This window comes from Cyprinus carpio, chromosome A16, assembly GCF_018340385.1.
Source record: "Cyprinus carpio isolate SPL01 chromosome A16, ASM1834038v1, whole genome shotgun sequence".
Classification (NCBI taxonomy): domain Eukaryota; kingdom Metazoa; phylum Chordata; class Actinopteri; order Cypriniformes; family Cyprinidae; genus Cyprinus; species Cyprinus carpio.
The window spans coordinates 142,501-152,209 of record NC_056587.1 but is presented as its reverse complement, the minus strand read 5'-3'; the positions used below and the strand labels follow the sequence as shown (position 1 = coordinate 152,209).

The following is a 9,709-nucleotide window of genomic DNA, read 5'->3' as shown; positions in this document are numbered from 1 at the left end:
TCTCAGCCAGTAATGCAAACAAGTGAACAAATCAACAGCAACTGGTGATGTATTAAATATATGCATTTATATAAAACAAACTACATAATGTTGTAAATATTTTAGTAAGAGATTGTGTGAAAACTTGTATATTCATTTGAAAACTTAGAGAACAGCACTAGAAGTCCCTCGAGCGAAAAACGATGCTCCTTTATCATGGACTTTAAAATGAAATATTTTTCGTCGGTTGCAGATGGTCTCTCCTTCCTGTCGCCACCAAACCTCCATCTAAAAAGAAAAGAAAAGTCAGCTCACTTCAAAGCCATTTAATACAGTAAACGGTAAACTTTAACATGAAGTTGCACCTGTCCATGTATGTCCCTGCAGTAGCCCGTTGGTAACCCCTCTACATGTAACGCCAAGTTACACTGATGAACTAGTCCCCTCTGGAGCAGGTTTGATCCCTCTTCATCATCATCTGCATCCTCCTCCTCACATCTCACCAGAATAACCATATTTCCCTGGATATCATTAGACATCTATAGTTAATTTATCAAAATACAAGACATTATTTCATGCACTGACGCAAAAAACCCTGACTCACCTGTAACTCAGAGCACACAGTAGCTTTGCAATAGAGGGTAAAGTCTAGTATTGCTCCCACACTAACACCTAAACTCAGGAGCACACTGAGATCATCTATGAGTAACACTGGAGGACCCCATGATTCACCAGCATCACCATCTCCACTCTGACGCACAGAACTTTCCACAAATCTGAACAGACCTTCCAGTCCGGCACCTGGGGTCCTAGACAAGAAAAAGAAAAAACGGCAAACTATTTATTTAACACTACAGGAAGAAAGAATTGAGATCAAATGCATTTAAACTAGATTTTCATAACATAGTATACGTACCTGAGATAACTCAAGGGTTGTGTCTCCTGACTGGTGTCCTCCTGTAATATAACTCCAATAGAATTCTTCAGTCCTTCAAGAAACACTAGCTGGCCCTTCTCTCTTGCCTGGGCCAGGCTCACTCCCTGCCCAGAAACATTCTGATCAAGACCTGTAAATGTCTTTATCATAATGCAAGTTGATGTAAACTTACCAGCCTCTGACCGACAGCACTGTAGTGACTAAAGGACTGCACAAGGCCTAGAAAACACACCTTACAGCCAGCTGGAAATATACAAGTTTAAAATGAAATTAAATGAATACATGCATTCATTTTTCTCACTATAAACAATAGGTCACTTACCACGTAAATAGAAAGACAGATGGTGATGAATAAGGAATGATGCATCAGCTCGTCTGTCTGACACCAGGATAAAGTCACTCTACAAGTGGAGAAAACTTGGTTAGAGTCAGTGAGGTTGTGTAAGTTACTTTAGACTTGTAATGAGATGGAATTACCGATTTGAAACTGTCTGGAGTGGAGTTGAGAATACTGTTCAATTCTGGAAACATGTTTGTGATATAGATATGAGCTTGACAACAGTTGTGCAGGATATGCTGCTGTCTCCTCTCTGCTACTCCAGATCTTCTTCAGTATTTCTCATGCTGGCAAGAAAAACAATTGTAAACAAAAGCAAAGCATGTAGTTTTAAAGCGCGTACACTCCTGTGTATATGTAGCGCAGTTAGCATGCTCAATTAATATTTGCATTGCGTGAGTATTCAAAGTATCGAAATAAGAAGAGAACATTAAAATAAGAATGTACATACACCGTCTGCAATTACATCGTTTTCTTTTAAAATATATATATTTAAATAAATAAGAAGAGATATCTCACGTTTGCCTATTATGCTAGTCAACGTGGGTACGGAAGCCGCATGAAGACAATCTTTCCGAAAATGCGTTTTGGTAGAGTAACTCTGAGGAAATATCACATGAATGAAGATTTCTTTTCCTTTAAAAAAACAACAACTAGTAGATATACCAAACCTTAAAAATATTTATTTTGATCAGAGATAAAAATGTAGCTGCAAGTGCACTAAAGACAGGCCCAGATAGTGTTTCATTACAAAAATATATATGTAAAAATATACAAACAAGAAAACTCAGGAACAAACTGTTGATCTTTGTTATGTATCATGTGCTTGGGTCTGCTTTTAGTTAGAACTCTAAGCATTTGCTTCCAACACACATTGAAATACAAGTAATTTTGCTCGTCAAACTTTACAACAAAATAAAAGTGTAAACATAACTTGCTTTAGGCCTAAAACTAATTTCAACAGATTATCAATGTTTTACCTATAAAGCACAGTTGATGAAATCCTATACAACAGAAATCCTAAATGCATAAAATGCAAGAAAAATACGGGAAAAACATCGTCTAGACCAAATGAATCTCCCATCATTCAATAAATAGTATAATGTCCTCCAAGATCCTAATAATCATGGGTTTCGATAGAAGAAAACTGGAAATTTGCATATGTACAGAGCGAAAATAAGTTTTGCACAATAATTTTAATGCAAGCCCTTGAAATTCAATTCATGGAATGTTACTCATCAGCTGTGTACCTGGAAAACATGTCAAAGATAATGCAAAACAATTTTTCTATAAGAAAATCTATAGAACATTTTAAACCTTGATATACAAAGAATGAACACAACTGATGATATAACTTCACTTAAGGACTGACTGTAAAAGCTGCTAACATTTATAAAGAAAGCAGCTGGGGAAATTTACAGGGAAAGTCAAAACAGGCACATGGACCAGACCATGAAGTGCAAGCAAAGACATGTTGCATATTTTTTAGAGCACGAAACACTGAAATGCAAATCGTGATTTAGTGTTGAACAGAACAAAGGAAATGATGTAAGATAAAAAAAGAAAAAAGAAAAGAAAAAAAGTGATACAACCATTGAACTCTGAAAGTAGTAAATTATCTTTTTAAACAGCTAAAAGTATTATAATACATGGGAGTCTGTTACTAAGTAAATACATAGCTAGCTATGGATTATCACACCACCCAATGCCGACTGCATCAATAAGACATGCCTCACACTATAGTAGCAGGTCAGTGTTACACAAAGCCATAACGCAAGTCGTCTTACTTGAATAATGTCTAGTATTGTTCGTTATATAATCTATTGTTAACCTTCATTCTAAATGTGTTATGTCACTATTTTAGGAATGTTCCAAGTTCAAGGTAAGCTCTACCAATTGCATTTGCAATTACAATTTTGACTTGACCTTAAGTTTTTTTTTTTTTTTAAGAAAAATCGTGGTTATAGTAATTCACAACACTGCACCAGGCAATAAACATTCAGCTAGTAAACCCAGTCATTTTTGCACAATATTTTCATGGTTCACTGACCTTGAATATCTTTTAATCTTCGATTTTGCATCTCAAATAAAACATTTCATACTGATTCATTAATGCAGGTGATTTTACAAAAATATTGGATCTATAGATCTATATATATATATATATATAAATCTATAGATCTATATATATATATATATATAAACTTAAAGAACGAGTCAAAAATTGTGTGTACCGAGAACATTCTTTTAAGCACAATATTGTGGTTACTAATAGTACAGTATGCATTAGTGGTGGATAACAGGGCTTGATTAAAAAGCATTATTACTAAAACTTCCATAACTTGCACTGCTGTATATTAAAAAGACACGTCTGGTCTTCCTATTTAGTCAATCTGAGCAACTCAGCATTGTTGTAGCCACCTAAATATAACTCATGCTACATCTTTGTAGAGGTTTGTACAGAAACTGAATGCAATGAGGAAAAAAGTATAAAAACAAAAGGTTATGATTTACAATAAATAAATACAATGTCACACTCCAGGCACACAGATTAGAGTGTATGTAATTCCTGAGTGTTTGCTGCTATGGCGTGCTCTCTGAGGTGGCTGTAATGTCTGCAGCCTCTACTAGCGTTACTGTTTCTCCTGCTGTTGAGTCAAGGGGCTCCTCTTTAATGATGATGGCCCCTTCTGGCAACATGACAACTTCCTCTTCGCCAACCACCTCCTCCTCTTCCTCTTCCTGGAGCACCACTTCCTCTTGGGGCTCTGTGCTGGTGCCATTGGTCTGCCCGTTGGCAATGGCCTCTAGTTTAAGCCTGTACTGCTCAGCTTCCTGTTCCTTTCTTAGTAACTGCTGTCTGTACTCCTGGGCTTTTCTGTTTGCTTCTTTTAGCTGCTGTTCCAGTAGTTCCCGACTGTCCTTCTCAGTGGGCTCCTACAGAAATCACCAAACAGTTAACTTTCAAATTGATTTTGCATTCCAAAAAGTAAGATTTAAATAGGAATCTGTGCTCGTCAGACCTTATGTTTGACATCTGTGTGGTTGACGGTTGATTCAAATTTCCGCTTCCGTGTTGGGACTGGTTTGGTGTCCTCTGTTATGATTTCTTCTGCAATCTGACCCGCTGGCACTGCAACCACTAAATATATACAGGCATGTTACAATACAAATACTGCATCAAAGTCTGTAAACTATAAACTAGCAATCTACTCACTTTGCTGCCCCTGCATTGTGACAAAGAATTTCTGTCCCAAGTTGCCAGACTGCAGGTTTCCCTGTTGGTCGGTTACTATGGTGATGACTCTCTGGCCATCCTCCCCTACAAGATGCTGGATGGCAGAATCTACCGAATCAGCAGCAATCACACTCTCTGCAGCTCCTGCTGGGATATAGCAGCAGTTTGTTTGCAAAGGAGAAATACACAAATATAATATAATACATTCTCTATGTGCATCCTGTTGAAATAAAAGTTCAATAAAACTGGTCAGTTAAATACTGCTGCAAAATGAATATTCACCAAGCATGGAATACAAGAAAAAATTGTCTTTAGTGAGTAAATAAAATGCCAGTTGGCTGGTAATTTTGTTATGAATTGCGATAAAATTGGTTTAAGTTAATCAAATTTAAAGCGCAATTTAAATCAAAGTCACACAAACCTGTTAAAGAAACGTCACAACTCATGCATTTTCTAAATTGTACCCCAAGCAAAAATAAATCGTCATAGGTTTACCAAGTATGCATAAAGTTTTGTTTTTGTTTTTCAAACATGTGGCAATACATACAGTACTGTTCCAAAGTATGAGGTCGGTTTTTAATGTTGTTGAAAGAAGTCACTAATGCTCACCAAAGCTGCATTTATTTGATAAAAAAAAAAAGTTGTTCTGTATTATTGTGAAATATTATTACGATGTAAAATAACTTTTCTATTTTAATATATTTAATATTTATATATTTAAATGTTAATGAATTCTGGTGATGACAAAGCTGAGTCTTTGAGTCTTCAGTGGCTACATTTACAAGCACAATTTCTGGTTCAATCGGATTGAATTCATTCCGATTGATGAATCTGAATGTAGTGTTTACATGAACGCTAAATAAAGTGATCAGGTTGATGTGCACGTATATATGTCACAAGCTTCAAATTGGAATAGATTTTTTTTGACATGCACACACTGCACAAATAGTTTCTCACTGTTTGCACATAATAACCACTCTCCTACACTGTTTCTTTATTTGTTTTTAATAGCAGAATTGATATTTATCCATTTATGGAAACCACCCCCTTCAATCCAATCGAAATTTCATTCGATTAAGGTGTTTACATGAAGGCTTTTCAGTCAGATTGAGCCATCAATCCAATAACAAACAGTTTATTTGGTTGCATGTAAATGTAAGCAAGTGTCACATGATCCATCAGAAATTTTTCTAGTATGCTGATCTGGTGCTTAACAAATATTTGTTTTTATTATCAGTGGTGAAAACAGTTGTGCTGCTTAATATTTTTGTGTGACAGGTGATATTTTTTTAAGGATTATTTGATTAATAGAAAGTTTCAGTGTGTGTATTTAGTATATGTGGAAAAACTCTTTGCATTAAGCCAACAAATTGAATATACTAGGTGGAAAATTACAGTTTATAGGGAGAGAACAGATGGAGGGAACAGGTTGGCACAGCCATTGTCATAGGGACAATAACATTTTTTTTATTCTTATTTTTTTTTTTATAGAAAATTATGTAAAACACAGTTTCAATAACTTTGTCTTTCACTCACTATTGACAAGCATGGAAACAAAATTGAACTAAACTCATACCTGTGTTAGCCTTAGCATTAGTGAGAACAATATCAGAGAGATTGACGACTCCAGAGGAAGAGATGATGAACTGAGGGCTGGCTGTGGCGGGTGATGTGCCGCCTAGGATAGTCCTCTCTGGATTCATGTTCACTTGGTTCTGCATTCCCTCCTAGAATACAAAAAACACACATCAGGTTGTAAGACTGCAGCCTGATTTTGCCTATAACCTTTAAATAAACAACAGCTGGTGCATTTTACTTTGTGCCTTGATATCTGATGATTTTACCTGTAACAATAGCATCAGCTCAGTGTTTCCTCGGTCCACTGCAATGTTAAAAGGCGTCTTGTCAAACTTGCTGAGGGCATGAGTATCAGCGCCGTATTTGATCAACAGCTCCACGACTCCCTTGTGCCCATGTTCTGTAGCCCAGTGCAGGGCGGTCATTTTCAGCATGTCTTTGGCATTGATGTCTGCTCCACTCTGTCCAGGTATAACACTTATAATAACTCAACAAAAAGTAAGAAAAAATCCAATAATATTCTGCATTCATCTGTTCTTACCTTGACCAATAGCTCAACAATGCTTGAGTGGCCCTCTGCCGCAGCCATGTGGAGGGGGGTCCGATCCACTTTAGTGCGGGCATCTCTACTCACGCCGGCGCGGAGAAGCACCTCAGCAGTGGAGTAGTGCCCGTATTGCGCTGCTAAATGAAGTGGTGAGGTTCCCAGCTAAAACATATTACCATAGTCACGTTATACTAAAATCTTGCAGACCATAAGCAACAAGCAGCAAATACGACTCACCCAGTCTGTAGTAAAAGGAGCTCCATTGGCCATAAGTGACCTCACTTCATCATCCTGTCCTTTGCGTGCTGCCTCCAACAAACGCTTTCCCAAATCCACAAGTGACATCTAATCAAGCAAATAAGGCTTGAAGCATCAGAATACAGTGAATTTTGATACTGAAAAGATGCTTCCATTCCTGGGGTGTTTAACCAGGTGCAGTGTTTCAAAGAAAATGCCCAAAAGATGTCAAGCAGGAAATGGTTTCCATATATACAAACTGTACTCTGAATGAAACTGTGGATAAATTAGTCATAAGACTGTATTCCATAAGGATAGAGTGTTTTTAAGTGCCAGGAAGCGGATGTGTACGTTAATGTTAGACGGAATACATTATCAGTGACAGGACGGGAAATAGTCATCATTTTACAATTAAGGCAAGATTTCATGCTTTGTTGACAAAATTACTGGACGGACATTTTCACGGGTTTACTGTCAATTATGCAGTGTTATTATTTAAATACAGTTAAAAACAGTTTCGTTTCTGATTCATAATAATTATAAAAATTAATATAGATAACTTATTAGTTATAAACAACAATATCTAAAAAAAAAAAAAACAAAAAAAAAACATCATTTTTTATGAACACGCTAATAATCTGGCAAGTTAAGAACATATAACTAAATTTATCCTCTACAACAAGTGTTTTTTTAAGTTTCGCTTAAGTTTTTAAGTTAGAAAATAACTCTTCATATTGCCATGTGACCGTCTAGAGTTACTATATCGCCAATACCCTATAAAATGTGTCATTAAAATCTCTTTTACTGACAGTTCATCAAACTCTTGCAGTCAGTTGCTAGTAAACAGAATAAAGCAAAACTTCTGCTGCTCACCTCGCCACAAATGTTTCCCGGAGACTTTTACTGTATTATAACACGTTAGATACGGTGAAGACCAGACGTATGCTTCGGCTATTTAATGCGATTTAGTGTTCTATCATACTTTTCGATACTTTTTGAAAACAAAAATAACATAGATGGGGTTTTTTTTGTCGTCAAAGATGGCGCACGAACGGTACCGGAAATACAAATATTTGAGTGGTTCTTCTTTGGTAGTGTTTAAAAGTTAAGGTGTTTGTAGCGCCCCCTACTGCATAACCATTGGATAATATGACGAGATACACCAGAAGAGAAATGTGCTGTGTACACTGATCTATAATAACTACTTCTTTAAAGTGACACATGCATTATCACAATCTAATGAAAAAATTGCACATCACAGATTAAGTGGTTTTTAATCTTAAGCATTGGGAAATTTAGCAATCTCAGCAATCCTATCGTGGACAGAGAGAGAGATTTAAATTGTAAAATAACAAGTCGGAGGAAATGAATTTCCCTAAATCTCTTCATTTTCAAAAGCATAGAATGGATAAGCTACACAGCCACTGATCTATATATAACTAATGCATGTGTCACTTTAAAGAAGTAGTTATTATTATTTTGCAATTGCAATATTTATATTCCTGGAAAAACCGCTCAAATTTATATTTCTAATAAATATAACATTTTGCATTAAAATATATTCTACGCTGATGTTGTTGGTTTTTTTTTTTTCATCAGTATATACACTAAAATGCCTAACAATAATAATAATATTTTTCCAAATGTGATACACTGCATTATGTTTAATACACAATTTACTGCAAAAGTGCACGCTGATTTGTTTTAAATCCAATTCCTTCGCATAAACCTCTCAATTTTCATCAACAAATATATGAAAGAAAGACAGATATCATATTGTATGCAATGCATACGCCATTCATCGGATATATTGTATATATCTGTAGCCCGTTGGTGGCGCTGATGGTCTCTGGTTTGGAGTATTTTTCTCATTAATGGGGAAACTTCAACCACACCCTCAGTGGTGTGAGTCATTTCCACTCTCAGCTCTCCGCGCAAGAGTTGCTTCACTCCAGCTGCTTACTGGGGCTCTCGTTTACCTCTAAGGTAACGTTTTTCTTTTAATTTCAATATATGCTTGAAAATAGAATAACTTTCCAAGTCTCGAATGAAGTTTATCAATTCATCTGAGCCGCTAACACGGCCCGGGATCGATCGAGCCGGGTTACTGTGCCGAACTTTCAGTGATAGTTGAGTTTGAATAGGACCAGCGCCTGTGTGCTTGAGTAATAAAGACTAGAAAGATAAGCGACGGACGCTGAGAGTCTAGTTCACTTCAGTCGGGTGACTCTCTGACAAATAATCATCGAGCTGCTGCTGCTGACGAGTCGAGGAGAGGGAAAAACAGTTTTAAACTTTTAAACACTGTTTTCCTTAAAACGTCCTCTGGGCTGTGCTTGCGACTGAGTGGTTTGTTTCTTTGTAACGTTTGTAAACCGTGTTTACTCGTTTACTGAATTTTTATTCTAAGTTTGTTTTAGTAGTTGTCAGTTAACGGGTTTGTTACACTGATTTTCCGTGTATTTCACTTTGTTGGAACGGTTTAGCACTATGAATTGTACTCAGTGTCCAAGGAAGCGGCTGTCTTAGTGAACTGCCTTCCTAGACAGCATAAAGAGCCATTTGATTACTGCCTAGTAAGGGAGTCCAGCTCAGTTTAAGACGGCTGCAAAGATTAGTTTGCGTAATTATTGTTTATTTATTTAAAAAAAAAAAAAAAATTCCATGGTACTACTTTTTTATGATATGCCTTCGTAATATTCTTAATATTAATATTCTTTGAAATTAATTGGGGTGTCATGTTAATACCAGCAGGAATATTTTAATCATTCAGCATAATAGTATATATCAATATACCATAGTGTTACAATATGATAAGATAATATATCACTTCATTATGGTACTGCTGTAGTGCTT

At 36.2% G+C, this 9,709-nt stretch overlaps 3 protein-coding genes across 6 annotated transcripts in view; 1 reads left to right on the top strand and 2 right to left on the bottom strand.

Moving 5' to 3' along the window:
* Positions 1-45: 45 nt before the first annotated feature.
* Positions 46-1,854, bottom strand: LOC109106069 (elongator complex protein 6-like). Of its 2 annotated transcripts, none has more exons than XM_042771924.1 (8): positions 1,773-1,854; positions 1,394-1,540; positions 1,239-1,317; positions 1,089-1,159; positions 896-1,020; positions 584-788; positions 345-500; positions 46-267 (listed from the first exon to the last, which is right to left on the bottom strand). In XM_042771924.1, the coding sequence occupies exons 2-8, from the start codon at positions 1,445-1,447 to the stop codon at positions 145-147; spliced, it is 813 nt and encodes a 270-aa protein (XP_042627858.1). In that variant the 5' UTR covers positions 1,448-1,540; positions 1,773-1,854; the 3' UTR covers positions 46-144. The 2 variants fall into 2 exon arrangements, with proteins under 2 accessions (XP_042627858.1, XP_042627859.1); XM_042771925.1 differs by having other exon boundaries at positions 1,705-1,812.
* Positions 1,855-1,914: 60 nt separating this feature from the next.
* On the bottom strand, positions 1,915-7,927 carry LOC122147939 (GA-binding protein subunit beta-2-like). 2 transcript variants are annotated; one of them, XM_042771922.1, is made up of 8 exons: positions 7,727-7,927; positions 6,854-6,961; positions 6,611-6,778; positions 6,336-6,530; positions 6,068-6,218; positions 4,471-4,638; positions 4,277-4,395; positions 1,915-4,190 (listed from the first exon to the last, which is right to left on the bottom strand). In XM_042771922.1, exons 2-8 carry the CDS (start codon positions 6,959-6,961, stop codon positions 3,837-3,839), a joined length of 1,263 nt encoding a protein of 420 aa, XP_042627856.1. In that variant the 5' UTR covers positions 7,727-7,927; the 3' UTR covers positions 1,915-3,836. The 2 variants fall into 2 exon arrangements, with proteins under 2 accessions (XP_042627856.1, XP_042627857.1); XM_042771923.1 differs by having other exon boundaries at positions 4,471-4,635.
* An 821-nt stretch (positions 7,928-8,748) lies between these two features.
* LOC109106071 (CDC42 small effector protein 1) overlaps positions 8,749-9,709 on the top strand; it is a 9,938-nt gene continuing 8,977 nt past the window's right edge. The window contains exon 1 of one of the 2 annotated variants that reach the window (XM_019119386.2): positions 8,749-8,839. The gene's annotated coding sequence lies outside the window, so the exon portion shown is untranslated. Of the gene's footprint in view, positions 8,840-9,059; positions 9,203-9,709 lie in introns of those variants that run through there. The other variant, XM_042771920.1, reaches the window with a different exon arrangement.

Bases quoted from the DNA above. Each gene is read 5' to 3' on its own strand.
- LOC109106069 (XM_042771924.1), bottom strand. From the start codon at position 1,447: ATGTTTCCAGAATTGAACAGTATTCTCAACTCCACTCCAGACAGTTTC. The intron at 1,318-1,393 runs GTAATTCCATCT...CTCCACTTGTAG, and splicing joins CTCCAGACAGTTTCAAATCG to AGTGACTTTATCCTGGTGTC. The intron at 1,160-1,238 runs GTAAGTGACCTA...GTATATTTCCAG, and splicing joins TCTGTCTTTCTATTTACGTG to CTGGCTGTAAGGTGTGTTTT.
- LOC122147939 (XM_042771922.1), bottom strand. From the start codon at position 6,961: ATGTCACTTGTGGATTTGGGAAAGCGTTTGTTGGAGGCAGCACGCAAA. The intron at 6,779-6,853 runs GTGAGTCGTATT...AATATGTTTTAG, and splicing joins CTCCTTTTACTACAGACTGG to CTGGGAACCTCACCACTTCA. The intron at 4,639-6,067 runs GTATGAGTTTAG...GCTATATCCCAG, and splicing joins TAATGCTAAGGCTAACACAG to CAGGAGCTGCAGAGAGTGTG.